Source organism: Dreissena polymorpha, chromosome 11 (assembly GCF_020536995.1).
Source record: "Dreissena polymorpha isolate Duluth1 chromosome 11, UMN_Dpol_1.0, whole genome shotgun sequence".
NCBI classification, from domain to species: Eukaryota; Metazoa; Mollusca; class Bivalvia; order Myida; family Dreissenidae; genus Dreissena; species Dreissena polymorpha.
The window spans coordinates 36,495,998-36,522,940 of NC_068365.1; the positions used below are offsets into that span (position 1 = coordinate 36,495,998).

The 26,943-nt window shown below is 35.3% G+C and overlaps 1 protein-coding gene across 1 annotated transcript in view; it reads right to left on the reverse strand.

Moving 5' to 3' along the window:
• Positions 1–26,943, reverse strand: part of LOC127849762 (centrosomal protein of 162 kDa-like) — a 53,464-nt gene that overhangs the window by 15,304 nt on the left and 11,217 nt on the right. The window contains exons 5-25 of the mRNA XM_052382513.1: positions 26,443–26,497; positions 23,890–23,932; positions 23,303–23,349; positions 22,743–22,828; positions 21,694–21,879; positions 21,090–21,126; positions 20,351–20,533; positions 18,956–19,126; positions 17,991–18,068; positions 14,719–14,818; positions 13,769–13,859; positions 11,706–11,862; positions 10,274–10,402; positions 9,546–9,692; positions 7,810–7,937; positions 7,384–7,480; positions 6,533–6,645; positions 4,825–4,965; positions 3,675–3,787; positions 2,582–2,717; positions 2,074–2,223 (exon numbers count right to left, since the gene is read on the reverse strand). Of these exons, the coding sequence (XP_052238473.1) occupies positions 2,074–2,223; positions 2,582–2,717; positions 3,675–3,787; positions 4,825–4,965; positions 6,533–6,645; positions 7,384–7,480; positions 7,810–7,937; positions 9,546–9,692; positions 10,274–10,402; positions 11,706–11,862; positions 13,769–13,859; positions 14,719–14,818; positions 17,991–18,068; positions 18,956–19,126; positions 20,351–20,533; positions 21,090–21,126; positions 21,694–21,879; positions 22,743–22,828; positions 23,303–23,349; positions 23,890–23,932; positions 26,443–26,497 (2,388 nt within the window). The remainder of the gene's footprint in view (positions 1–2,073; positions 2,224–2,581; positions 2,718–3,674; positions 3,788–4,824; positions 4,966–6,532; positions 6,646–7,383; positions 7,481–7,809; positions 7,938–9,545; positions 9,693–10,273; positions 10,403–11,705; positions 11,863–13,768; positions 13,860–14,718; positions 14,819–17,990; positions 18,069–18,955; positions 19,127–20,350; positions 20,534–21,089; positions 21,127–21,693; positions 21,880–22,742; positions 22,829–23,302; positions 23,350–23,889; positions 23,933–26,442; positions 26,498–26,943) is intronic.

Below are 26,943 nucleotides of genomic sequence, written 5' to 3' on the forward strand. Positions count from 1 at the left end.
ATACTGGTCACAAAAGGTTTATTGTTAAACCATGTTAAGGGCATTTTTTCAGGTATGAACACATTAACTACAGGCAGTAAGGCAATGTAATATATAATAAGAAAATTCAGAGGCAAATGAGCTCAGGCTGCCGAATACACTTAGTCCCCACATGAAGGTGTATACAATAACTGTAAATGTCACAGATCAATACTGACCTATCTCCACAATCGTTACGCTTTAGAAACAGCGTTAACAGCTTGTTTTTAATTCAGAGGAAAAGTTTCCACAGTTGTTTCAAATGCACTACCAATTTTTTTATACAACAGTAAGATCTTAGAGTTAGTTGTCTCCCATGCCCTATGAAGTTTTCATTTAGCAATCAAATATTGAAGCCCATGCTTTCCATGAGGAAAAATGATGTGATTTTGTACCTTGTACATTTTTGAATGCTTTTAATCAGTACAAAGGATTTACACAAAATACACAAGGACTGTTTATTTGTGGCTAGATTGTGTAATCTTTCGTGAAAAAATAATATATGGATATAACACATTATTGAATAAGGTAGATAAATAGCTTGCTTTGAAATTTCCAAACCATGCTAATACAGAAATATACATGTGTGAATGACCTGATAAGTTATATTGCAATCCAGATATATCTCTACACGACCTTGGATCCCGCAAAACGAAATTTAAAGGATCTGTAGTGTATTGAGAATTTCAGTTGGCTCTTTAACAATCTCAAATATCAGCTAAAAGAAAACGTAAATTGTTGTCCCTAAACTAAGGATTAAGTAAATCTCAAAACTAAACAAGAGCACCGCATAACGGGTGCCACGCTCGGCCGCGAAAGCTTGTCAGAAATGTTTTTGTTTTTTTTAAAGAGGTCACAGTGACCTTGACCTTTGACCTAGTGACCCAACAAGAGATGTGTTTGTCAGAAACACAATGTCCCCTACTGCGACGCATTGAAATAAAATTTCTATTTATCATTTGGCAGGTATAGAAATCATCTCCCTTTAAAGGTTATTACTTCCCTTGAATTTTGTCCAATCCAACCGGGGTTGGGGGGGGGGTGGGGGGGTGGTGAGGGTCTCACAATCAATTATGACCATGTCAGACATCACTGACAACCAAGGCCTGTGGTTTAAGAGAGATCATAACCAGAGTGTTTTTTTCTTTTTCATGTATCTATGGACATAAGTCCACAGGTGTATAATGAACAGCAAAGAAATTATAATTATATCATTTAAAAAAAAACTTTGACAAATCAATCATTTGGGTTATAAATAATCAAAATTATAAATCTGTACAGTAACTGTGAAAAGAACTTCAATTCTTGGTAAGGAAATATATAATATGAGATTTATAATTATACAAATTACTTCCCTTGAAAATAATTGTCTGTAACAAATCTCTATTTTTAGTAGCAAATAATTAAAAGCCACTTCTGTGACTGTAGATTCACCACTCAAAATGTGCAGCTCCATGAGATACACATGCATGCCAAATATATATTGTGGCTTTGTTCAATATTGAATAATTTTCTCCCTTTTTAAAGCTTATTACTTCCCTTAAATCTGTATTTTTTACCATAGACCGTAAAGGATGACCTTGACCTTTTACCACAATGTGTTTGTCAGATACACAATGCCGCCTACTGAGCAGCTTTGATTTATTTAACAATAATATATACGTGGGCAGGTCAGATAACTATGTCCATTTAAAGCTTATTACTTTCATTGACTTTGTTTTTTCGACCCTAGACCTGAAAGGATGATGTTCACCTTGAAATTTTACCACTCAAAATGTGCAGCTCCATGAGATACACATGCATGCCAAATATCAAGGTGCTATCTTGAATATTTAAAAAGTTATGGCCAATGTTAAGGTTTTATCACGACGCCTACGGCGGACAACGAGCTGGCTATGACAATAGCTCAGGTTTTCTCCGAAAACAGCCTTGCTAAAAAACACTTCCATGAACACAAAATTGAGCATGATGATCATCTAATAAATTGAGAAAAACCTCAAAATTGAGTCAGAGTATTGTCTTAAGTGTGTTTGTGATACTAGGCCCAAGACCTACCCTAGCTTCCTCAGACTTGAGTTTCTTGCCCTCCTCCAGTGCCTGCGTGAGCTGCTCTCTCTCAAACACCAGCTTCTCTATGTGCTTCTCCAGCTCTACCTTGGAATGGTGCACGATGTTCATCTCACGGGACAGGGCGTCTGCAGTCCTCTGAGGGAAAGGAGGGATAAATTGAGCTTTGTTCTCGAGAAAACTGGGCCAAATGCATGTGAGCATTATGTCTTCCAGGATTAGCCTGTACACTTTCAGCAAAAACTGGATTTTCGTTAAGAAAAGACCTCCTTCAGTCGATTAAGCCCCTACAAGAAGAAAGTGTCATCCCTGATAAGCCTGTGCTAAGTGCACAGGCTAAACAACACTTAACGCACATGCATTAAGCCCAATTTTCCAAGAACAAGGGTTCAATTAAAAATTAAGAACCAGTCTATGGCCTTCTCAATCTCATCAGCATGTGCCAGTGGTGTGCTACAGATACCAACCATATCAATGAGGATGTTATATTACTGACCTTTGACTGAGCTAGCTGGTCTTCCAGATGAGTTATGGCCCCTTCCCTGTCCCCTGCTATGAGTCTTTCTTGCACCCCTGGACCTGTGATGGCCCCTCGACAGAGCAACTCCTCCTCCTTGCGTTCCAAAAGGGCCCTGTATAAGGGTCATATGGGTTACAGATTTCAGCAATTGATGATAAGAAATTATCAAAAATGGTTGACAGACAAGAATACTGGAATGATTCCCATTTGGTTCAGGGCCAATGTTCACCAACCATTCCTTAGACTTGAATCACCCAATAAAGAAAATTCTTAAAACTGTAATGTAATTAATAATCTTTGATGTCAAGTCTAACTTGACATTCTTCAAGTCTCACTTGACATTCTTCAAGTCTCACTTGACATTCTTCAAGTCTCACTTGACATTCTACACCTCCAATAACATCACTCTTCATTTTGGACATTGTGCTTATGACATAAGCCCAATTAATAGCCTGCATCTATTCAAACTTTGGAGTATGAATTTTTGTGTCTTAGTCTATTCTTTATATTTAACTCTAAGAATGGGGTGCTGAATACAAGCCCAGGTCTGGTATTCTAAACACACCAAGTGGAAATCTTCACATAACAGGTATTTAAAGGGTATATTTGAGATCAAATTTTATTTTGAGCAACCAAATGTTTTCTGCTCACCGTGAGGACAGCATTTTTATCATTTTAGCAACATTTTACTTGTTTAAAACTATTTAATGAAAACTCACCTATACCAAAATAGGCAAAAAAAATTTCCTAGGTTTTTCATAAAGGATCTTAGCGAATACAGGCCAAGGGCAATATCTGTACAAATTTTATGGGAAATAAGTTAATATGAAACTGTAGTTAATCAGTTTGACTTTTACTTTAGAACTTTTAACTCAATAGTCAACAGGCATGTACTATCCTATGGTTTCCCAAGTTTCACAATTATTGGCTTCTTTGACAGTGACCTTTGATGAAAGGTTGCTGAATTCAGAAATTAAGTTTACCTGTAAATAAACACCATATTTGACCTGTAGTAAAATGATTTAATATGATAATAATGATATTGACATAACAACCATGACCAACAAACCTGAGATTTGCAGCCTCAGACGTCAGTTTCTGATTCTCCCGGAACATTCGCTCTTCCATTTGCTTGCCCTGCTTTCGAAGGTTCTGTATTTCCTCATACAAACGCTTATTCTCCTATTGATAAGATCAACATTTGAATATTTTTTGCTACAAACAAAAGGCAATATATGGCTTCAAGCCTTGGTTGGCAAATATTTTGGGAATGGCTAAACCATTTGAATATTCAATTGTATGATTGCTACAATTAGTTAAAACGCCATTCAAATTTTTGCACATGGGTATAACAGTTAAAAGCCAATAATTTCTCATTTGTTGAGTAGTTTTATCAAGTATTGTCGCAATTCAGTTGACAGACATGGATATGAAATATTTGGAATCATTCCCCTCATTCATAGACGTCAGATGTGCACTATGAAATCAGACAGAAGCTCAACCTATAAACCACAGTCAATTTGTAAATACAACTTTTGCTCTAAGGCATGTGAAAATAGTACCAGAAAAACAACATACGGAAGTATGATTTACACATTTAGCTATTGCATAGCTGGAGAATTTTTCTCAAATTGATTCGTAAGTTAATGTTTATTTCAGTGTTTCTTTACTAGTTATAGAAAAAAATGTGTTTCAATCAGTTAAATCAGCTAAACATACTTTATCAAAATCAAGGCATACATGTGACATCTTGTGTAGTAACAAGGTTTTTCTCAAATTTGACCTGGTTGCGCTAATTTCTGTTCACATATGACCCAAATTTTGGCTCTGCCTATTTATTGTCAAGAAAAACATTTTAAAAATGAGGAGCAAAGATTGAGTAATTGTTTTATTGTTTGCTAAAATAAATGTAACCTCTACAGTGTCACGTATTTGACACACTTGACCCAGACTTAAGCTCTGCCTAGATATTGTTTAGGTAAACATTCTGACTATGTTTCATCAAGATTAGATTGAGTAATAAGCTTTGTTCTAAAGTGAAAACAGGGTTTTTCTAAGATTTTACCAGGTGACATAGTATTAAGACACACATGACCCGCATTCCGATTTTGGAAAAGATATTTTCAAAATAATCATTTGACAATGTTTCATGAAGATTTTATGAAAAAATGTTGCCTCCAGAACCTCTAATTAAGCCCAATCTATTCAGTTGTACTGACCTGCTGATACCCAGAAATTAGTGTTTCTTGTTCCCTGAGCTCCCTCTGCAGCCCCTGTAGCTGGTCCCCAGTGAGCCCCTCCACTGGTTGCCCTGCGAGGACCTTCTGTCTCACATCATTACCGCCCTTCTCATCACCAACCTAAAACAGCATGAAAGATGAAGTAACAACTCATCGACAACCTGAAACAGCATGAGAGATGAAGAAACAACTCTTCACCAACCTGAAACAGCACGAGAGATGAAGTAACAACTCATCAACAACCTGAAACAGCACGAGAGATGATGTAACAACTCTTCACCGACCTGAAACAGCATGAGAGATCAAGTAACAACTCATCACCAACCTGAAACAGCATGAGAGATGAAGTAACAACTCATCAACAACTTGAAACAACATGAGAGATGAAGAACCAACTCATCAACAACCTGAAACAGCATGAGAGATGAAGAACCAAATCATCAACAACCTGAAACAGCATGAAAGATGAAGAACCAACTCATCACCAACCTGAAACAGCATGAGAGATGAAGTAACAACTCATCACCAACCTGAAACAGCACGAGAGATGAAGTAACAACTCTTAACGAACCCGAAGCAGCATGAGAGATGAAGAACCAACTACTAGTAATCACCAACCTTAAACAGCATGAGAGATGAAGAAACAACTCATTGACAACCTGAAACAGCATGTGAGATGAAGTAACAACTCATCACCAACCTTAAACAGCATGAGTGATGAAGAAACAACTAATCAACAACCTGAAACAGCATGAGAGATGAAGAACCAACTAATCACCAACCTGAAACAGCATGAGAGATGAAGTAACTACTCATCACCAACCTGAAACAGCATGAAAGATGAAGTAACAACTCATCAACAACCTGAAACAGCATGAGAGATGAAGTAACAACTCATCACCAACCTGAAACAGCATGAGAGATGAAGTAACAACTCATCACCAACCTGAAACAGCATGAGAGATGAAGTAACAACTCATCATCAACCTGAAACAGCATGAGAGATGAAGTAACAACTCTTCATCAACCTGAAACAGTATGAGAGATGAAGTAACAACTCATCAACAACCTGAAACAGCATGAGAGATGAAGTAACAAATCATCACCAACCTGAAAAAGCATGAGAGATGAAGTAACAACTCATCACCAACCTGAAACAGTACGAGAGATGAAGTAACAGTGCCCCTATATTTATAGTGAGATCTTATACTGCAATATGGAAGTACAAATTGGCAAAAAGCTCTATAGTTTAAACCAATTTATTTGACCTTGATTGCATGGAAAGCCTAAGTCTTTTTTAAATGCTTTTGAGTCTGTTTCCTAGGACTAGAACCAGTACTTGGTGTGTATGGGGGAGCCCTAAAGAACACTCCCGTAGTGGGGATAACTCCATGACCTCCTGGTCGTTAGGCGGACAATATCACACCATTAGTGCAAAAAGGTACCATGTGTCTTCTAATTTCAATGTCACATGGTAACTTTTTGCACCAATATCCACTACGCCACAGTGGAGCTTGAAAAAGCTCTATATTGAAGTGATCTTATGGAGACTCCCTTACAAGTGGAAAAAAGTCAATATAAGGTGGTAACCTTAGCAGCTATATTATATAATATACTATAAGATAATGCAATATAATACAATATGGTACAAAGTACTGTTATGTATTCTTTGACAGTGAATCCTCACCTTGGATTTGAGTACAAAGATCTCCTTATTGAGGTTAGCAATCTGTTCCTCATAGCTCAGTTTTTGCTGCTCCAACTGTCGCTCAAAGCTACGGGCCTGTCTGGCCAGCTCATCTGAAATATGTAAATTGTTACAAATTGGGTAATACAAGTGTTGGCACAATGTTATAATATGTTTTAATTATGTATCAAGAAATCTCCGAATTACTTGATCTATGGCTGACCTCTTAAATTGGCTTAACTTTGCCAACATAACTTAACACAAACAAATTTACCTCTGATATTAATTTGGAAATTTACTACCAAAACTGACCCCTAAGATCAGCTATGTCCTTGACAGCTATTCACTGATGTTAGCTATGATTTTAATAACTGACTTTTAGAGTCAGCTAAGATATTTGCAACTGAATATTAAGATCAGCTAAGAACATGAAAACGGGCCTATGAACTATGACCTTTAAACTGACCTTATAGTGTCAGCTATGAACTTGAAAACTGACGATAAGGACAATTAAACTCAGCTATGACCTTAAAAACTGATCTTGAAGGTAAGCTAAACCTTGAAAACTACATCAACAATCTGCTATTACCTTAACAATTGACCTCCAAAATCAGCAAAGACCATAACACCTGAACTTCAAGATCAGATATGACTTTCACAACTGACCTTTGAGATTTGCTATGCATTAACAAACTCTCAGCTATGACCTTGAAAACTTAACTTTTTAAAGACTCACTATAACCTTTACAACTAACTTTTAAGGTAAATTATGACAACAAATGACCTTTAAGATCAGCCTTGATCTTGAAAATTAACTTTTTTTTAGGTCAGCAATGACCTTGCCAACTGACCTTTAAGGTCAGCTATGACCTTGACCCTGTCTTCTTCTGGCGCCTCCTTTTCCTTAAAGCTGGCAGACACAGATGGCTCGTCTGCAGAGTATTTTACCTACATATCAGGGATTTAATTCAAATTAAATTAAGGAAAAGTGAATTAAAGACAACAGGGCACATTAAGAGTGTGAGTGTTAAACTTTTATCTTTTCAACATTTTTTTTACTGAGACAAAAAAAAAATCCACATGGTCAGAGGCTAATAAGACCATAAAAACTTGAATGACTTAATAGCAGGGAAGCTCCTGACCAGACTGCGTGACTGCACAGGCCGGTCTGGAGCTTCCCTTGCCGCAAAAGGCATTAGAATCATTTTCAAATAACGTGGCTCATATTATGTTAAACACATTAACATTGACTTGGGAATATGGTTAAAACTAGTCACTTCTGGCACGGGTACATCCTTGGTGGTGGAGAAGTGCTCTTTAATGTACTGAGCAAAGCTTTCTACAGACGCCTCAAGCTGATTGGTTGCCACGGTACCCAGTCTCACCTGCTGTGTGGACTGACTCCCTGCATTGACAGATGATATAGGACTTAAAAAATAGGGCTAAAGTAATCCAGAGGGTTAAAATCAAGGATTACTAGAAATGAGCAACAGACACTGATGTCCCCAACATGGAAAATTTGTGGTATTGATCCAGCAATTTTTTGTAAATTTCAGCCAGGTTGTGTCGATACGACCCCCTAAATGTAAATATATGGCATGGGAGGAAGTTATCTATGTATTATACAATGCATGCCCAATTTTGAGCTTTGCATTGTGACCATGATGAAATCGAAAATTGTGTTTTCCTCATACAACGTTATTGTCATTAAACACTTTATAATAACATTTAAATAGTGAAAAATTGAAAATTAAGCTTGTTAGTCAAAGTCTTATTTAATAAATCCATTAATACTATTTTACCAAACTGTTTTAAGAGGAGTGGCTGATTAAGACACTTATGCAGTCAATTTTTACACAAGTAAGGAATTGAAGAGGACTTATAATTGGTCCTAAACAATAAAAATGTTCACAAAACATGTCAGAAAATGCATATTTAACTTCACTTGATTCATGTGAGTTTGTGTGCTAATCAGTTAACCATTTTGGAAAATATCATTAAAATACATTTAAAATGTGGCGGATTAAGCCATCAGTAAATTATTCAGCTGTCAAAGTTTGAACAAAAGTCAGCTAGAAGGAGATCAAAGTCAAAACAAGTGATCACATAATAATTCAAACCTTAAAACCTATATTATTTATCAGAACATCAATAAATAATAAACAAGAGATGTATTTGTCAGAAACACAATGCCCCCTACTGCGCCGCATTGAAATAAAATTTATATTTATCATTTGGCAGGTATAGAAATCATCTCCCTTTAAACGTTATTACTTCCCTTGAATTTTGTCCAATCCAACCGGGTGGGGGGAGGGGGGGGGGAGGGTCTACAAGTCCACAGGTATGTAATAAACATCAAAGAAATTATAATTATATCATTTAAAAAAAAACTTTGAAAAATCAATCATTTGGGGTATAAATAATCAAAATTATAAATCTGTACAGTAACTGTGAAAAGAACTTCAATTCTTGGTAAGGAAATATATAATATGAGATTTATAATTATATAAATTACTTCCCTTGAAAATAATTGTCTGTAACAAATCTCTATTTTTAGTAGCAAATAATTAAAAGCCACTACCGTGACTGTAGATTCACCACTCAAAATGTGCAGTTCCATAAGAAACACATGCATGCCAAATATATAAAGTGGCTATGTTCAATCTTGAATAATTTTCTCCCTTTTCAAAGCTTATTACTTCCCTTAAATCTGTAGATAACTATGTCCATTGAAAGCTTATTACTTCCCTTGACTTTGATTTTTCGACCCTAGACCTTGAAGGATGATATAAACCTTGAAATTTAACCACTCAAAGAGAGCAGCTCCATGAGATACACATGCATGCCAAATATCAATGTGCTATCTTGAATATTTAAAAAGTTATGGCCAATGTTAAAGTTTTTTCGGATGGACGGACAGACTAACATACTGACTGACGGACAGTTCAACTGCTATATGCCACCCTTCCGGGGGCATCAAAATGTGAAAACTAAATAGAAACTTTGTTATGACCTTTAACCTTCTGCCTAGCAACCTCTGCTGGGCTCCACTCCCTTCCTTTGAGAGACTTCACGCTTGGCACACCTTTGCCCTTGACATCTGGCCGACTGCTGCCAGGACCGGTGGGGGTTCCGGCAGGGGAAGAACTTTGGTCCCTGTCTGAACAGATTACATAACTATGTGAACTGCACCATCATGGTTTCAGTGTGAAAAATATTCTAGCAAATTAAACAAGGTCATTTTTCCTTGTTTAGCAGGCGCCGTAAGAAAAACGATAATTGCCTCACCAGAAAGCCCCCTTCCACTTTATTTCAAGTAATCTTGAAATTGTTTTACCATTTTTCAGTTTTTCTCAACATTTTCCCCTTAAATGGAAGACAATGCCTCTTCCCCAAATCAAGAAAAAAGCCCTAATAATAATTAATGTGAAATAAAATCAGTTGAGAAGCTGACTGGCAAATGATTTTTACATACACACTGACATGGTACTATTACGCAAATATGACAAATCTTGTATTCCTTGCTTCAACTTTAATGCAATACACATTGTATTAGATATCAATTGCCAACAGTATGTTTATAAGCAACTAACTTAAGCTGTGAATAGTAAATGACTCTTAATTGACACACTTAACACTATTTGAGAAAATTGGAATGAGGAAGAAATACAAATGCTCATAGTTTCTACCAAAATTGAGACACAGACATAGTAATGTATTCTCAAATTTCAGACTGCTTACCTTTCTGAGTGCGTGAGTACCCGAGGATGTCTCGCTCACGAGTGCGGGGAGGTTTTGGAGGGCTGAATGGTTTTCCATAACCTGAACTCTTCACTGGCTTGATTCTCCACTTCAAACTCTCCGAGAAATCTGAATAAATAGTATCTCATTAGATTTAAAAAATACAATCAAGAGTTGAGCATTTGAAAAATACCTGAATGTAATTGATGCTAAATAACCAAACAGTCAACCAAAATAAATAGCCGAATGAAGAGCTCTCAAAGAAATCATGCTGAATTATTTTTCCACTTTAGCATTTGATCATACATATATATATACACTTTAACACCGTTATTTCGAAGTCGTCGGGACCGTTAAAAAACTTCGGACTAACGATAATTCGAAATAAACATTTGACAGAAGACTTCTTTGATTCTGTAAAAAATGAAACGTTGTGGAATTCACATGGCTCGGTTACACGCTTACTGAAAAGCGTAAACTAGTCAGATAGCAATAGATTTCCACTTGTAACAAACAGAGGATAAAAACGATTATTTTTCTTGTTTTTATTTTTGTCTTATTAAAGAGCATATAAAATATAATGAATAGCACAAATTATCAGACATACATACATATTAATACATTTTCGGAAATTATTTAACATTTTTTCAACTTATACACGATGTCTCTCTGAACACCGGCGTTCACGCAGACGACAAAGGTGTAATTATCGGATTTTGACGAGCCACGACAAAGGTGTGAAATTACGCTCAGTATTTTGCAGTTTTGACTTCGGATTAAAGATTGATAATAAGGTGCGAATTACAGTGTTGGGACCGACTGAATCACTTCGAATTAACGATTTCTTAGGTTTAACGAAGTTCGGATTAACAATGAAATTTTACATTAAACAAAGAAGAACCAAAATCGGGACCCGAAAAATACTTCGAAATAACGGTGAATTCTGATTATCGGAGTTTGAAATAATGGTGTTGAAGTGTATATATATTCTGTAAGTCACCTAAATAATGACCCCAAAAACATGTTTGAAGTTTTCAGTGAAGAAAAAAGAAGTAACAGTAGAGACTAACTTAAACCTGAAAAGTTATAGGTAAAATAAACATGCTTAATTTTAATGACATGCTGGTCAGTTATCAAAATTGGGCATTTAAATAAATAAAACCATTATTATTTGTGGGACACTAATTAGGTAATTTTCCTGGATTTTGTGGAACGTATCATATATTTTAGTGTAATTTAGAAATCCAGTTTTACTGAAGTTGCAAGCAAGAGGTGCATGTATTATGAAATAGGAAAAATGTTCAAGATATTGGACATAAGGGGACTTATGTAGATGCCTTATAACACTTGACCTAACTAACAAATGCAGATTTTACAGACTAAATAACAATATATTACAATTTATAAATAGGTGTAAAAGCACGCTTCTTACCTATTTTTACAGGAGAACTTGACCTTGATCTATCTAATGTTGAATTGTTTAGCTTCTTCTTGGAACGTGGTGATTTTTCTTTCCTTGTTTTCTTTGCTTCGTCATCTTTTACCTTCTTCTCTGTCTTTTTCTTTCCACGTCCCCTTTCTTTTACAGACTATATAAATTAGAAATAATACTTTTAATTAAATTAACAGTCAGTTTTTGTTTTTTCAAAGTAGGAGACTAGAATATTCTTTTCAACAATTGACTGGTGAAGAATCTTATAACTGAATTTTTATTATATTAAACCCTTACAATGATAGTGGATTGAAAACAAAAAGTTCCTATCAAAATATGTACCAACAGTTCCGAAATACATACTAAAAAGCAAAATCTTGTGTTTATATCGTAGGAAACACATGAACAAATGCTAGGTCACAGATCTTGGGGGGATAAGGCCAATCATAGCATCAGAGCTAGAAATTAATATCTTTACCAACATACACATAAAGTTAACAACAAAATTGTCAGATGTCATCCGACAAGATAATATACTTTTTGTTACTAGCAATCTGCATGGGAAATGCTTCTTCTCATCATTAATGCACATGAAAATCACACATTATCTCACAGCAAACAATCTAGTTATATGATGAATCAAACTTGGAAATTAAGTATCTGACGTAAAACTTAGCAATTGATCATCTGAAGTAATTCTTTGAAATTAGGTATTCTATGATAAACTTAGCAATAGATCATCTAAAGTAAAACTTTGAAATTAGGTATTAGATGATAAACTTAGAGATTGATCAATAGAAGAAAACTTTGAAATAAAAAATCTGAAGAAAAACTTTGAAATTGATTATCTGAAGTAAAACTTTGAATTACAAAATCTGATGTAAAACTTAGAAATTGATCATTTGAAGTAAAACTAAGATATTAAGTATATGAAGTAAAACTTAGAAATTAAGACTCCATCTGTGTTAAGTGAATGAAGATGCACCTAAATCAATCACAAAACCATCCAGTAATTATTTCATGAATAATTTGTTGTGACTAGCCTATTTATTAAGTTCCTAATTTGGCAATTACATGTATTCACTCATTTATCATTTAACTCACTGCAACACTGAGTTAGTCTTGTGCACACAACTTACAAATCGAGACTGAAATTCTGGGTCTTCTGACTACAAATCAATGCATACATCATTTAAACATGTTAACAATACTATTTAACAAGAATCTGGATTTGATAAACAAACATGCTTCAAGCTGGTGCTAGCAAGCTCATTTCTATTACAAGGTCAAGGTCAAAGTAAAGTTATTGTAATACTGATGAACAGGGCATGGTCAGAAGCAAATTGCCATAAAAGTAACGCCACAAGCGAATTATTGAACTAATTTCAAAGAAAAGTTTTTGGAATTGTGTGGCAAGCAAACTAAACTAAAAATGTGTACCAGAACCGATGCCCCCGCAACACATTTTGGACATCAACAAATCCTCTTAATTTTCTGCAGTGGGGAAAAAAGGGCAATAATTGAGCCAAAATCGGTCTCAGTCAAAATTCCTCTCCTTTTTATCATATTATACACATCATAAATACATCATAAAACTGTGACAGTTTGAGCTAGATCCACCTAGTAGTCAAAGGCTAGTTAAAAACACAACATTTTTTGGCTATTAATTCTATTGAGGAAAAACAGACACAAAACCAAATTCTGCCAAAATTCGGCACAGCTTAAATTCCTTTCTTTGCAATCATCTACACAGTAAGGTAATTTAACACTGGATCTTTGAGCTAGCACCACCCATAAATTAAAGAGAAGTAAACAACACAAACTTCAGAGCGTTCTTACATACGATAAAGGAAAGATGGACAGGTGAAATGCTTGATGCCTCCCGCTCTGTGATGACAAACATAAATATGTATTCCCTGTTTGATATTATCAAAGGCAAGCAAAAAGGGCAAAATGAAAATATTCCATTTTTAGTGAAAAAATCTTCTAACCCCTTTCAAAACATTATATCACTAATATCAATGCAAACTGATAAAGCATGACTAGGGTCTCCAATCACCCACCACTTCAATGACTGGTCTGTACATCTCAGTGTCCTCGGTGTGAGACGTGTCAAACCCTCGGTAGGAACTGTCCCCACGCTGGGATCTGTGACTGGAATGTTAGCACAGTTATCTTACCCCTTTACCACTTAGATACATATTTTGATGCATTTGTAGTCCTTTAGAAAGGTTCATTCCATTAAAAACATTTCGTACGAAATTCAAGTTTAAATATAAAATCTTTCTTACTAAATTCAAGTTTTAAAACCCTAAGTTACTGATGAGCAGCAATCAGCATATAACCTGAACAGACTTCAAGTTACTCGCAGGCTGTTCTGGTTTTATACTGGTTGCAAAAGCAATTTTCACTTTGCTTCTAATGGGGGAAAGGGTTAATTATGTGTGCAACTTATCTAACTTCACTGATCGTTTTGCATGTCAAGGTTTGGGGTTGAAATGAGATACGGTTATGGCAAATTATAACAAATGTCCTCTAGAAAAAAATAAGTAAAAATATTGCATTAAGTATGGATTTATAATCCAGCTTTATCTTCAAATGTAACTTACAATGAACCATTGAAGCTCAGAGCTACATGTAATTTGTAATGAACTTTTCCATTGGCTTACATTCAGAGTTAATTGAATGCTCATTATTATGAACCTTAAAATGAATAAGTTTTTAACCCTTCCTCAGCTCAGAAGCAAAGTGAAAATGGCTATAAGAAAAATGCATAAAACCAGAACAACCTGCGAGTAAGTCATTGTCTGTTCAGTTCAGGTTTTATGCTGTTTGCTGCTTATCAGTACCTTAGGGTTGGATATTAAAGTTGTAAGACATGAAGCTAGTTACAAAGGTCTTAAATTCAATTTGATTGTCTAGGAGACTTCAAAACCTATAATTGCTTATCTGAGTGGTACAGAGTTAATACACTTTTATTTTATCTAAATTTCATGTCAAAACAATAGCTGACCTTTGTGACCTTTGTGAGACTTCCTGTTCCAGCATTGACGGATGGGCTGGCGAGAGATCGAAGCCTCGTAACTCTTCCATGTCTGCTGCTGCTTCATGACCTTGAACACACAAATGGACATCTTGTTATTAAAGCATATGGCAAAAGTGGGGCCTAATTCACTTAAGGTGATTTACCGGTATACACTAAAATAACGATCTAACACAGATGTTGAGGTTTTTAAATTATTCTTTGCATGGCCAAATGGAAGAATGATCTATTTTCAGAAAATACACTTTATCAAATACGGTTGCCAGTCAGCCATCTTGAGTGAGACCAACCCAAACATTATTCCACGTTCTACTTCTTTCTGAATATAAAGTGTGAAAAGTTCTATGTTAATTAAACCAAAATTGAAAAAAATGGATCAAATTATTATTATTTATCAAAGCTGCTACCAGTTTGCCAATTTGATTCAAATATGAAAAAAACAACATACACTATTTCTCATTATGTAAATGAAATGTATTAAGTTTTATTAAAATCCGCCCTATATTAGAAGCAGTTCAGTTAACAATGGCCACAAGCTTGTCAAATAAAATCCACTGTTAATTTCTCAAGAAAATATTTAACAAGGGCTGTTTGTAAAACATGCATGCCGCCCATATGGGCTCTCCGTTGTAGTGAGAGCCATTGTGTGAATATGTTTTTTGTCACTGTGACCTTGACCTTTGACCTAGTGACCTGAAAATCGATAGGGGTCATCTGCGAGTCATGATCAATGTACCTATGAAGTTTCATGATCCTAGCCATAAGCGTTCTTGAGTTATCATCCGGACACCATTTTACTATTTCGGGTCACCGTGACCTTGACCTTTGACCTAGTGACCTGAAAATCAATAGCGGTCATCTGCGAGTCATGATTAATCTACCTATCAAGTTACATGATCCTAGGAATAAGCATTCTTCAGTTATCATCCGGACACCATTTTACTATTTCGGGTCACCGTGACCTTGACCTTTGACCTAGTGACCTGAAAATCAATAGGGGTCATCTGCGAGTCATGATCAATCTACCTATCAAGTTTCATGATCCTAGGCCTAAGCGTTCTTGGGTTATCATCCGGAAACCATTTTACTATTTCGGGTCACTGTGACCTTGACCTTTGACCTAGTGACCTGAAAATCAATAGGGGTCATCTGCGAGTCATGATCAATCTACCTATCAAGTTTCATGATCCTAGGCCTAAGCGTTCTTGAGTTATCATCCGGAAACCATTTTATTATTTCGGGTCAACGTGACCTTGACCTTTGACCTAGTGACCTCAAAATCAATAGGGGTCATCTGCCAGTCATGATCAATGTACCTATGAAGTTTCATGATCCTAGGCCCAAGTGTTCTTGAGTTATCGTCTGACAACCACCTGGTGGACTGACCGACAGACCGACCGACCGACAGACCAACATGGGCAAAGCAATATACCCCGTCTTCTTCGAAGGGGGGGCATAAAAATTGTATAACATTATTGTGCATCATGTCGAAAAAAATTATTATGTTTCATGGATATCTGGCCATTCGAAACATTTAACAAATGAGTGGCTCTCTGCATAAAGTATTGCTCCAGGTTAGACTGTGCAGTTCCCACAGGCTAATCAAGGAAGAAACTTTCTGCTTTTGTTATCTTTCATTTAAAGAAAGTCTCTTGTAAACAAAAAAATCAGTATAGGCAGAAAGTAGCATGGCTAAAAGACAAATTGGCTGCCAGTTTGCAAAAGATTATTTTTCTCACTAGGACCCTTAAAAAATATAAACCAAGAAAAGTTTCGCGTAAAAAAAACACAACAAACAAAAGATGTGTTTGTCAGAAACACAATACCTCCTATTGCGCAGCTTTGAAATAAAATTTCAATATATCATTTGGCAGGTTTAGAAATTTTAAAGCTAATTACTTCCCTTGGATTGTATTTTTAAACATTTGACCTTGAATGATGACCTTGACCTTTTACCACTCAAAATGTGCAGCTTCATGAGATACACATGCATGCAAAATATCAAGTTGCTATCTTCAATATTGCAAAAGTCATTGCAAAACTTTAATGCAAGGTTAACGTTTTGGGACAGAATGACAGACAGACAGGCCAAAAACAATATACCCCCGATCATTCCATGCCGGGGCATAAAAATGCAGTAGTTCTATGGTTAAACTCTTATCCCAGATGGACATTTAAATTTTCATGTTCCAGCACTACTCATTATTAATATAAAGCATTAGAAGATTCGTGTTTATGAAACACACAAAAAATGAAAAAGTAGTTCAAAGGACACAAAATGATATGAACAAGACTATTGCCAAGCAATATATGTCCACTACGGGCTCCACCATTGTCAGAAATTCCACCAGTGTCAGATTTTTTTTCTTTTTTTATATTTGTTGCCATAGCAATCAGAATTTTTGATGTAAGAACAAAATGAAATGACGTGCATAATGTCCCTATTGCCATCTATCCATGTTTCAAGATTCATGATAAAATATGAAGAACTTTTAAAGTTATCGCAGGATCCAGAAAAAAACAACAATTTTCAGCAGTATTTCTAGTCTATTTGTTGCCATAGCAACCAGAATTTTTGATGTAGGAACAACATGACATCATGTGCATATGTCCATATTGCCATCTATCCATGTTTCAAGTTTCATGAAAAAATATGAAGAACTTTTAAAGTTATCGCAGGATCCAGAAAAAAACACAATTTTCAGCAGTATTTCTAGTCTATTTGTTGCCATAGCAACCATAATTTTTTACGAAGGAACAGAATAAAATGACGTGCATAATTTCCATATTGCCATCTATCCATGTTTCAAGTTTCATGAAAAAATATTGCAAACTTTAAAAGTTATAGAAGGAACCAGAAAAGTGTCAGACCGACTGACGGACACACAGACCGAAAACCATAAGTCCCCTCCGGTGAAAAACCAGTAGGGGACAACAACCATCTAACTTGGTTGCATAAGTATACCTTCTTTCAAGCTTTTTTTTTGGGGGGGGGGGGGAAATGAACCAATATGAAACCAACTGGTAAATTTTTGCCAAAAACAATAATAAATAGACCACGTGTAATACAAAAACATAATCTAATTGTAATTGACTTTTCAAAATGATATATTCTGATATTTATCAGTGTATGTACTTTTTTTATAAAAACTGTTCACTAACAATTGCATATGAAACATATGAACACAAACTATATTTTCAAGTTATTGAGTACACATTATTAATGCATGTTCAACGCTTACCAGGCTGAGATTTCTTATCCAGTTTGGTCTCATAGTCCTCCAGTTCTTTCATGATCTCAGAAATGTTACGCTGCTTGCCTGCGATGAAATTACAAGCAACATGAACAATAGCTGTCAGACAACAGCGGACATAGCATTTCTTGTTTTTGTCAGAGTTTCTTAAGTGTTTTTTTCTGAATGAAACTGTTTATTGTGTAGGCAAGATATTTAGTATTTTTCAAATTTGCAAAATATCATATGAGAAACATAAACCTTGATTTCGAGAGGAAAGCATTTTGTGCCTCAGATGCAAACACATATGAAGATTTTGTACAATGTATATATGATTGCGTCATAATAACTCAATTTCTTCTCAAGATATTTAGCCAAAACCATTTTTCTATTGTTAGTTTCAGTGACCTTGACTTTGATCTCTCCCATCTCATTTCCGATTCCCACAGCAAAAGAGTAAATGTATACAGTTTCATTTCATTTGCTACATCTGTTTTCAAGATATGGATTACAAACAATTCTTCAATACCAGATAACAGCAACCTTGTCCCCAATCAAACTGTCCAATTCATGGTTTGTTTGAGTTTTTCCTTTTTTTGGAAATAGAGGTTATCATTGTAAAAATTAACAATTTTGACAATGTAATAACATTTAGTTTTTTACTTATTTAGAATAATTATTCAAATGTTTTAAATCAAGCAATTACACATTTTCTTCTTTTAATGTAAATTGTTATTGAAATTACAAATTCATGGCCATAATATCAAGTGGTTCAAAAAGACCCTAAAATCATTTCCAAATTAATCTTCAATTTAATGCAATGATTTCACTTGGGAATCACACATGTTAAGCCCTATATCTTCATATTAAAATGAAACAAAACCTGTAACATTCCAAATACCATGTGAGTAATGTTTGTAATTTCCAATATCAAAAGCAGGAACCTACAGACAGAGAGAAGCCCTATTGTTAACCTGCGGGTGTGCTGAGCAGTTTCCTCACAAGATCCTCCCTCTCTCGGTCCGCAGTCTGCGAGGAGAGGTCCAGCAGCTGACTGTCGTTGCCAAGGGTAGCGGAGAGCCCCACCTTCTCAAGGGCCTTGTGTAGGGCTTCTATTTCCTGGCTGGTGTTTGTGCCTATAAATCCTGCAATAGGGTTGTGATGGGTGAATATCATTGTAACCACAATCATGATCAGTTATCATTTCCTACTAATATAATAAAGAAATTTACATTATAATAATTATTAATATAATTCATCATTATTTTCTTTGTCATCATTGTTGTCATCATCATCATCATCATCATCATCATCATCATCATCATCATCATCATCATCATCATCATCATCATCATCATCATCATCATCATCATCATCATCATCATCATCAACCATAATGATATTCATCATCATAATCAACATCACCATCACTACTATCCATATTTTATTTGTCATCATCAACAAAAATCCCTTATAATCATCACTATTACCTCCTGAATTCTCTCTCTGACCTTTTCAATAGCCCCCACCAACTTGCAGCCGTTTTCCATGGTCACAATTATCTATAGTTTCCACCCACTTGTAGCCATTTTCAATAGTCCCTACCCACATATCGCAGTTTTCAATAGTCCCAACCCACATGTAGCAATTTTAAACTTTGCCTACCCTACTGCAGCAGTTTGAAACATTCCTTACCCTGCTGTAGCAGTTTTACATATTCCCTACCCTCCTGAAGCAGTTTTACATATTCCCTACCCTCCTGAAGCAGTTTTAAATATTCCCTATCCTCCTGTAACAGTTTTAAATATTCCCTACACTCCTGTAGCAGTTTTTACTATTCCCTATCCTCCTGTAGCAGTTTTTAACATTCCCTATCCTCCTGTAGCAGTTTTACATATTCCCTACCCTCATGTAGCAGTTTTAAATAGTCCCTATCCCGCTGTAGCAGTTTTAAACATTCCCTATCCTCCTGTAGCAGTTTAATATATGCCCTACCCTTCTGTAGCAGTTTTAAATATTCCCTACCCTCTTGTAGAAGTTTTAATATTCTGTACCCTCCTGTGGCAGTTATAAATATTACCTTCCCTCCTGTGGCAGTTATAAATATTACCTACCCTCATGTAGCAGTTTATTATATTCCCTACCCTCATGTAGCAGTTTTATATATTCCCTACCCTCCTGTAGCAGTTTTTCACTTCACATTCAAAATCCATCATCATCAGCAGCAGCACTCCATCAGAATTATCACTACTATCCTGATCTCACATTCCCTAACATCCTGTAGCAGTTTTTCACATTCACAATCCATCATCATCATAAGCACTCAATCACAATTATCACTACTATTCTGATCTCACATCCCCACCCACCTGTAGCAGTTTTCAGTGTCTCTGGCCCACTGTTGTTATTCCTGTTTCTCCCCGCCCCGTACCCATCCCACTCATCCTCCTCTCTCTCCTCCAGCATGTCTTGGGCGTCCCTGAGCGTACCCCGCCCAACCTGTGGGGACGTTGTCGTGTTCATCGTAGACTCCAGCGAGTCCAGCAATGATACTGCCAACAAGACGTGTAAAGCATGTTATAGCATGAGTTGGCATACAGAAAGTGTTTCAGTTTACTTGAGGTTAATTCCTTATATATGTAGATATCTAAGAAACTTCCTCAGGTGAGGCTTTCACTAGCTGTCTCATTACTAAAGCTCCTTGAGAAAGATTTCATTTTATTTTATGCTTTCCGGTGGTTTATAGAGAAATATCAGTGAATTAAAAGTGATAATTCAATGTTTCAAACAGTGAAAATTAACAGTGAAAATTACCAATAATTTTCACTGTTTTACTATGAAATGACGTGATTTTATGTCATTATTTGAGAGTGATTCTCCAGTTTAGATACAAAAATAATTATTTGTTAACAAAAAATAAAAAGAAAATTTGTTGGATTCGTTGGACTATCAATTTTAATTAAAATCGATATTCCACCAAATCCAACAAATATCCTCTATGTAAATAGTGAGAGAAAATAATGTATTATTGTTAGTGTAAAAATCTAAAAATCTAAATCTTAATTTTTTTACTGTCATTTTGAAGATTATATTTTTAGAAATACATACCTTTGGACAGCATACTGGGTTTCTGTTCTGAATACTCCTATATCCAAAGAAATAAGCTTGTTTTGTTACCAAGCAGGTTTAACTTATAGAGCAAGAACTATAACATTAAGTACCCATGTTTACAATAACAAAATTGTTCATTCATAACAATAACATAATTTATAAAACATAACAATTACAGAAATGTTTACACATAACAATGACAGAACTTTTTGTATACACACAACAGCCAAAATTTTAATTCTTAAAAATAATAGAATTTTTAATATGTAACAATGACGGAAATTTTAAACATAACATTGACTGAGTTTCAAATATATAACACTGAAATAATTTTTAATACATAACAATGAGATAATTTTAAAAATAACAATATTATATATTTGATCATTTATTAGTAAAAATAAAGATCTTCACAAATCACCACTCCTTCTCACTGTGCAGCTGGGTACCAGGTCTTTCAGGTTCTCCTCCTCATCCTTAATGAAGCGGAAAGTATTGTCCCTGATTAGCCTGTGCGGACTGCAAAGGCTAATCTGGGTTGACACTTTACACACATGCATTAAGCCCCCTTTTCACATAGCAAGGCTAAAGTCCACACTACCTTGTCACTATGGAGCTGGGTACCAGGTCTGTCATGTTCCTCCTCCTCATCCTCGATGTCCCTCAGCGCGGCGAGGGTGGCAGCATTGCGGGCGTGACCCTCGGGTGTCATGGTGTGACCGGTTGCGCTCAGGTCCTGGTTCAGCCTGCCATAGTCCACACTTCCGTTCGCATTGTTCTCTATATCCTGCAGGAAATGTGTGTTTGTAAGATTTGCAGTGTTCAGTTTATCCTGCGGGAAATATATGTGTAAGAACTGTAATGTTCCCAATAACCTATGTTAAACATGTGCTTCATTAGATTTGAATGTTTCCTATTAAGTGGATAAAACATTTTCATGTCTGCAATTTTTCTATATCCTGTTTATTCTATTGAAATGGTTTCCTGGTGTAAACATGTTATTTAGCTTTTTTCTCAAACCAAGGATTTTAATAACATAGGCATGACACAACATGTGCAAAAAAGGCGTTACGCTAGTTTTTCTTTAAGATAAATTTCAAAATTCTGTGAATGCAAGATTGCTGCCAGACTTTTGCTAGTTTTTACACAAATTGCCAAAAATATAAAGTCAGCATTGATTGCTTATTTTATTTCACACAAATCCAGTAATTTCACCATGCATTGTTCTAATCAGCATTTCTTGATTTAACATATGCTCAATTTTTTGGGCACTTGAATTGTTCTTTATGTCTAGAATTCAGTTTAGATTATAGTCTGTTGCTTTATTTAAAATTAAATGATACATTTTGCATTGGTGCCAACCTCTTATCAGTTATTCGGCCTGAAATAATGTAGATGTGGGTATTGGTCATTGTATTGGCTAATTATAGCAGATCAACAATTTTGTTCAATATTCATTATTTATTGTTTGTTTAAAATAATTAAACAGATAATATCATTTTCATTCATAACATCATTTCATTGAACATCAAACTATCAATGTCATAAAAAAATCATTTATACCCGTTAAAATTCAGCATAAGGTATGTCTCAAGCTATGGCAGGTGACAGTACACAACTACATGTATTTATAAAGGTTTGAATATTTACTCTGTAGAACTGTTCCTTGTCTCTTAGTTCGTCCAATGTATCCATCCCAATTCTGGCCGGAGAACTCTTGTCATTGAGAAGTTCAGCTGAAAACAGTAACATGGAAGGTAGAAAACAATGGCCTAAAAGTCTCACTAATTTTTCTATTAAATAACAAAAGGTCCATGATTGCCCTTGATCACTTAATTGTGTTAACTGACACCAATTTTGGAATATTTGACCCGATGATCTAGTTTTTGACCCCACTTGACCCAAAGATGAAAACAGAAATAGATGTGTTAACTGCAAGAAAAAACTCGAGGTTTAAGTTGTGATCACCATTTTAATACCAGTTATTTATTGACCTGCAGGATATCTAATTGTATTCCAGTTTACATCAGTCTGATCATAAATGTTTGAATGTGGAGAATAAACCCCTATACTTTTTCCAGAATATTTAATCAAAACGTCTGATTTAACATGCTTTGGTCATTTATTTGAAATGGTGAAAAAAGTTAAAAGTTAAATGGTTAACCCTCAAATTCCAGACATTTCCTATTTCAAGCTTGACCTGTACATACCTGTATCTATGCTATCATGGCTGTCCGATGGAAGATGAACCTGCGGTCTGAAATCAGACAGAAAACTATTAGTAAATGTTGGTAAAACTATGAGTAACTATTAAGTTTGTATATTGTATATTAACAAACGTATAATTGAAAAAAACATTCACTTTTAGAATGATAATTCAGTTTAGTATTTCCAAGTTGGTCTCACAGTTCATACCTATAGTAAGACATATGTAAAATATTATATATTAATTTTTAATCAAGTTTAATCTATATATTAATTTTTAATCAAGTTTAATTAAGCTCATTTGGTTTCTAATGACGGTTTTGTGATAAGTGTTGGTTCTCAATGTATAGCTTGTTTAGTTTCAAATGTAAATGATTTTATTTTAAAAACATCTTTCTTATATTATATACCATTGTTGACAGTTATACAAGTCTACTATGTAGGACAACAACTGATAAATTTTCAACCAAATGTTAACAATAGCAGTTCAATGCATAAGGTAAATATAAGCTTGTATTATTATAACCAGATACTAGACAGCATATTTTGTTTACACAAATAGGCTTTTCTGGTCCATTATTATCAAACATACCTGCGAAAGTCTCCATGTATGTCTTCGTCCGATTTTTCCGAAACTGTAAAAAAAAACGACAAGGCAAATAACATTTCTGTATATGACCCAAAGTGCTCAAACGGTAACCCGTAAAAACACGATTAGGCATGTCAAAAAAATACCTGCTCATATGGGTCATTGTAAATACCAACAATACCAGTTTGGGCTGCTATTTACAAGACAGAATATTTTATGTTCAAAGCACAGATAGGTGAAACAAGAGCTGTAAACTTAGCTTCTTTTTTATTTTAAGCATTTTTTTCTATTGCAAATATTCATAACTAAGTAAAAGTGACGCAAAAGAAGCATTTATGTCGAGTTTTATCCCATATTCAAATAAAACAAGATGTGTTTGTGAAACACAATGTCCCCCTATATGATGTTTGACCTTGTAGGATGACCTTGACCCTTCACCACTCTAAATGTGCAGCTCCTTGAGATACACACGCATTTCAAATATAAAATTGCTAGCTTCAATATTGCAGAAGTGACATTACATGCGCAATTTTGACCCATATATTTGACCTTGAAGGATGACCTTGATCTTGACCTTTCATCACTCAAAATGTGCAGCTCCATGAGATACACATGCATGCCAAATATCAAGTTGCTATCTTCAATATTGCAAAAGTATTCATAAAATAAGCGATTTGGGCCACATATATTTGACCTCTGACCTTGAAGGATGACCTTGACCTTTCATCACTCAAAATGTGCAGCTCCATGAGATACACATGCATGTCAAATATCAAGTTGCTATCTTCAATATTGCAAAAGTATTCATAAAATAAGCGATTTGGGCCACATATATTTGACCTCTGACCTTGAAGGATGACCTTGACCTTTCACCACTCAAAATGTGCAGCTCCATGAGATACACATGCATGCCAAATATCAAGTTGCTATCTTCAATATTGCAAAAGTATTCATAAAATGAGCGATTTTGGCCACATATATTTGACCTCTGACCTTGAAGGATGACCTTGACCATGACCTTTTACCACTCAAAATGTGCAGCTTCATGAGATACACATGCATGCCAAATATGAAGTTGCTATCTTGAATATAGCAAAAGTTATTGCAAAATGTTAAAGTTGGCGCAAACCAACAAACCAACAGACCAACCAACCAACAGACAGGGCAAAAACAATATGTCCCCCACTACTATAGTGGCGGACATAAAAATGCGTTGTTTTAAAACGAAACTTGTATATTAAATACGATCAACTTCATCATCAAAACGGCAGTTAGAGCTGACAGTAGATGATATTTTGGCTTCTCCCCTAAAAGTAAGAGAATCATTATTTTTGCTAGGTGAGTTATTGTTTCTGTGTTTTTTATCGCTATTTCAAGTAAATGATGTTTACATATTGACTTGCTTGACAGGCACTTTTAGCATTTGCTGTCAATGTTCCACAATGTTGTGTTTATCTAATAAATGCTGTTCAGTATTCCATTCATAATTACGTGTAAATACATAAAACCAATAGAAATAATTACATTCTATATGATCTGACTTTACAAACAGTTTAATATCTAATGCGCTTACACATGTTATGAAAATTAATTTAAATATATTTGAATTACCTTATAACATATCTGACCAGACCCAAATTTTCTTGGGTAATTTAATGTTGACCCGCTGACCCAAACCAATATTTTAGACCTGTATGAGCCCTAATGACCAACATGTATGAATTACTGAATGATTTTTCAAAGGGAATGCACATTCCAAAAATCAAGTTAAGTTGAGTCGATGATGAACAAGAACCCTTCGTAGAAGCATTCACCAGTATCGGTCGTCCATGTACTAAAACCTCTTTCAAGGACTACGTGTACGTGAACATGAACAATTATCAAAATTACAACAAAATTGGTGAACTATCAATATAACAACACTATAAGTACCGGTACATTATAACAAGAGCACCGCACAACGGGTGCCAATGCTCGGCTGCAGGTGCAGTTTTGAATAAATGAAAGCTTGTCAGAATTTATTTTTATCAGAGGTCACAGTGACCTTGACCTTTGACCTAGTGACCCAAAAATGGGTGTGGCATGTAGAACTCATCAAGGTGCAGCTACATATGAAGTTTCAATATTTCAAGTGGAAGCACTTTCAATTTAGAACCAATGTTCAAAAGGTTAACGAAATGTAAAGGTTTTAGCATGACGGGGACGGCGGATGACAAGCTGGCGATGACAATATCTCGGGTTTTCTCCAAAAATAGCCAAGCTAAAAATAACAACACTCTTGGTAAATTATCAACAATACAATACTATCGGTACACTGATATTTCAATAATTGGAAAATGTTGAAGGCAAACAGAAGTTTCTTTTCTCCATTGTTAAAATATTATGCAATTGGAATATTTAATAATCAAGTGATCCCTGTATATGCCATAATGCACCATCAGCTGATCAAAGCAAAAGTGTACTGTTAAATGCACACAGAATGTTAATAACACCCTATGATGTCCCAAAGCAGTAATTATATAGAAAATAAATGGTTTCATGTTATATGTCACTTACTATCATCTAAAGAATCTTTGCTAAGCGATGCCTCTGCCTTTCCTCTCGGCTTGGTCTGGAATTACACAATAAAATATAATGAATTATTATACACCTATCATACATATAGAATATAATGCTAGTATGTTTCTGGGATATAAATAAGCAGGGTCTCTTGATCTCTTGGCCCTAATCTTAGAAATTGGCCTTCAGATGTTCCACTAAACTTCTAAATCCTCACTGTAACCATGCTGGCTAGATATGTTGGTACAATGCTGGACTACAAATTCGAGGATCGAAGGCTTGATCCCTGATCCTGCCACATTCCTTGTGTGGTATTTGGTCATGAAAGCCATTCTTTGGCCATTCTCCCCCAACCTCTGATTGAAGAAGGGCTGTTGTGAGTTACATGCATAAGAACATTTATATGAGTAGTGTTCTGAGAAACTGGGCATAATGCATGTGCGTAAAGTGTTGTCCCAGATTAGCCTGTGCAGTCTAAACAGGCTAATCAGGGAAGAC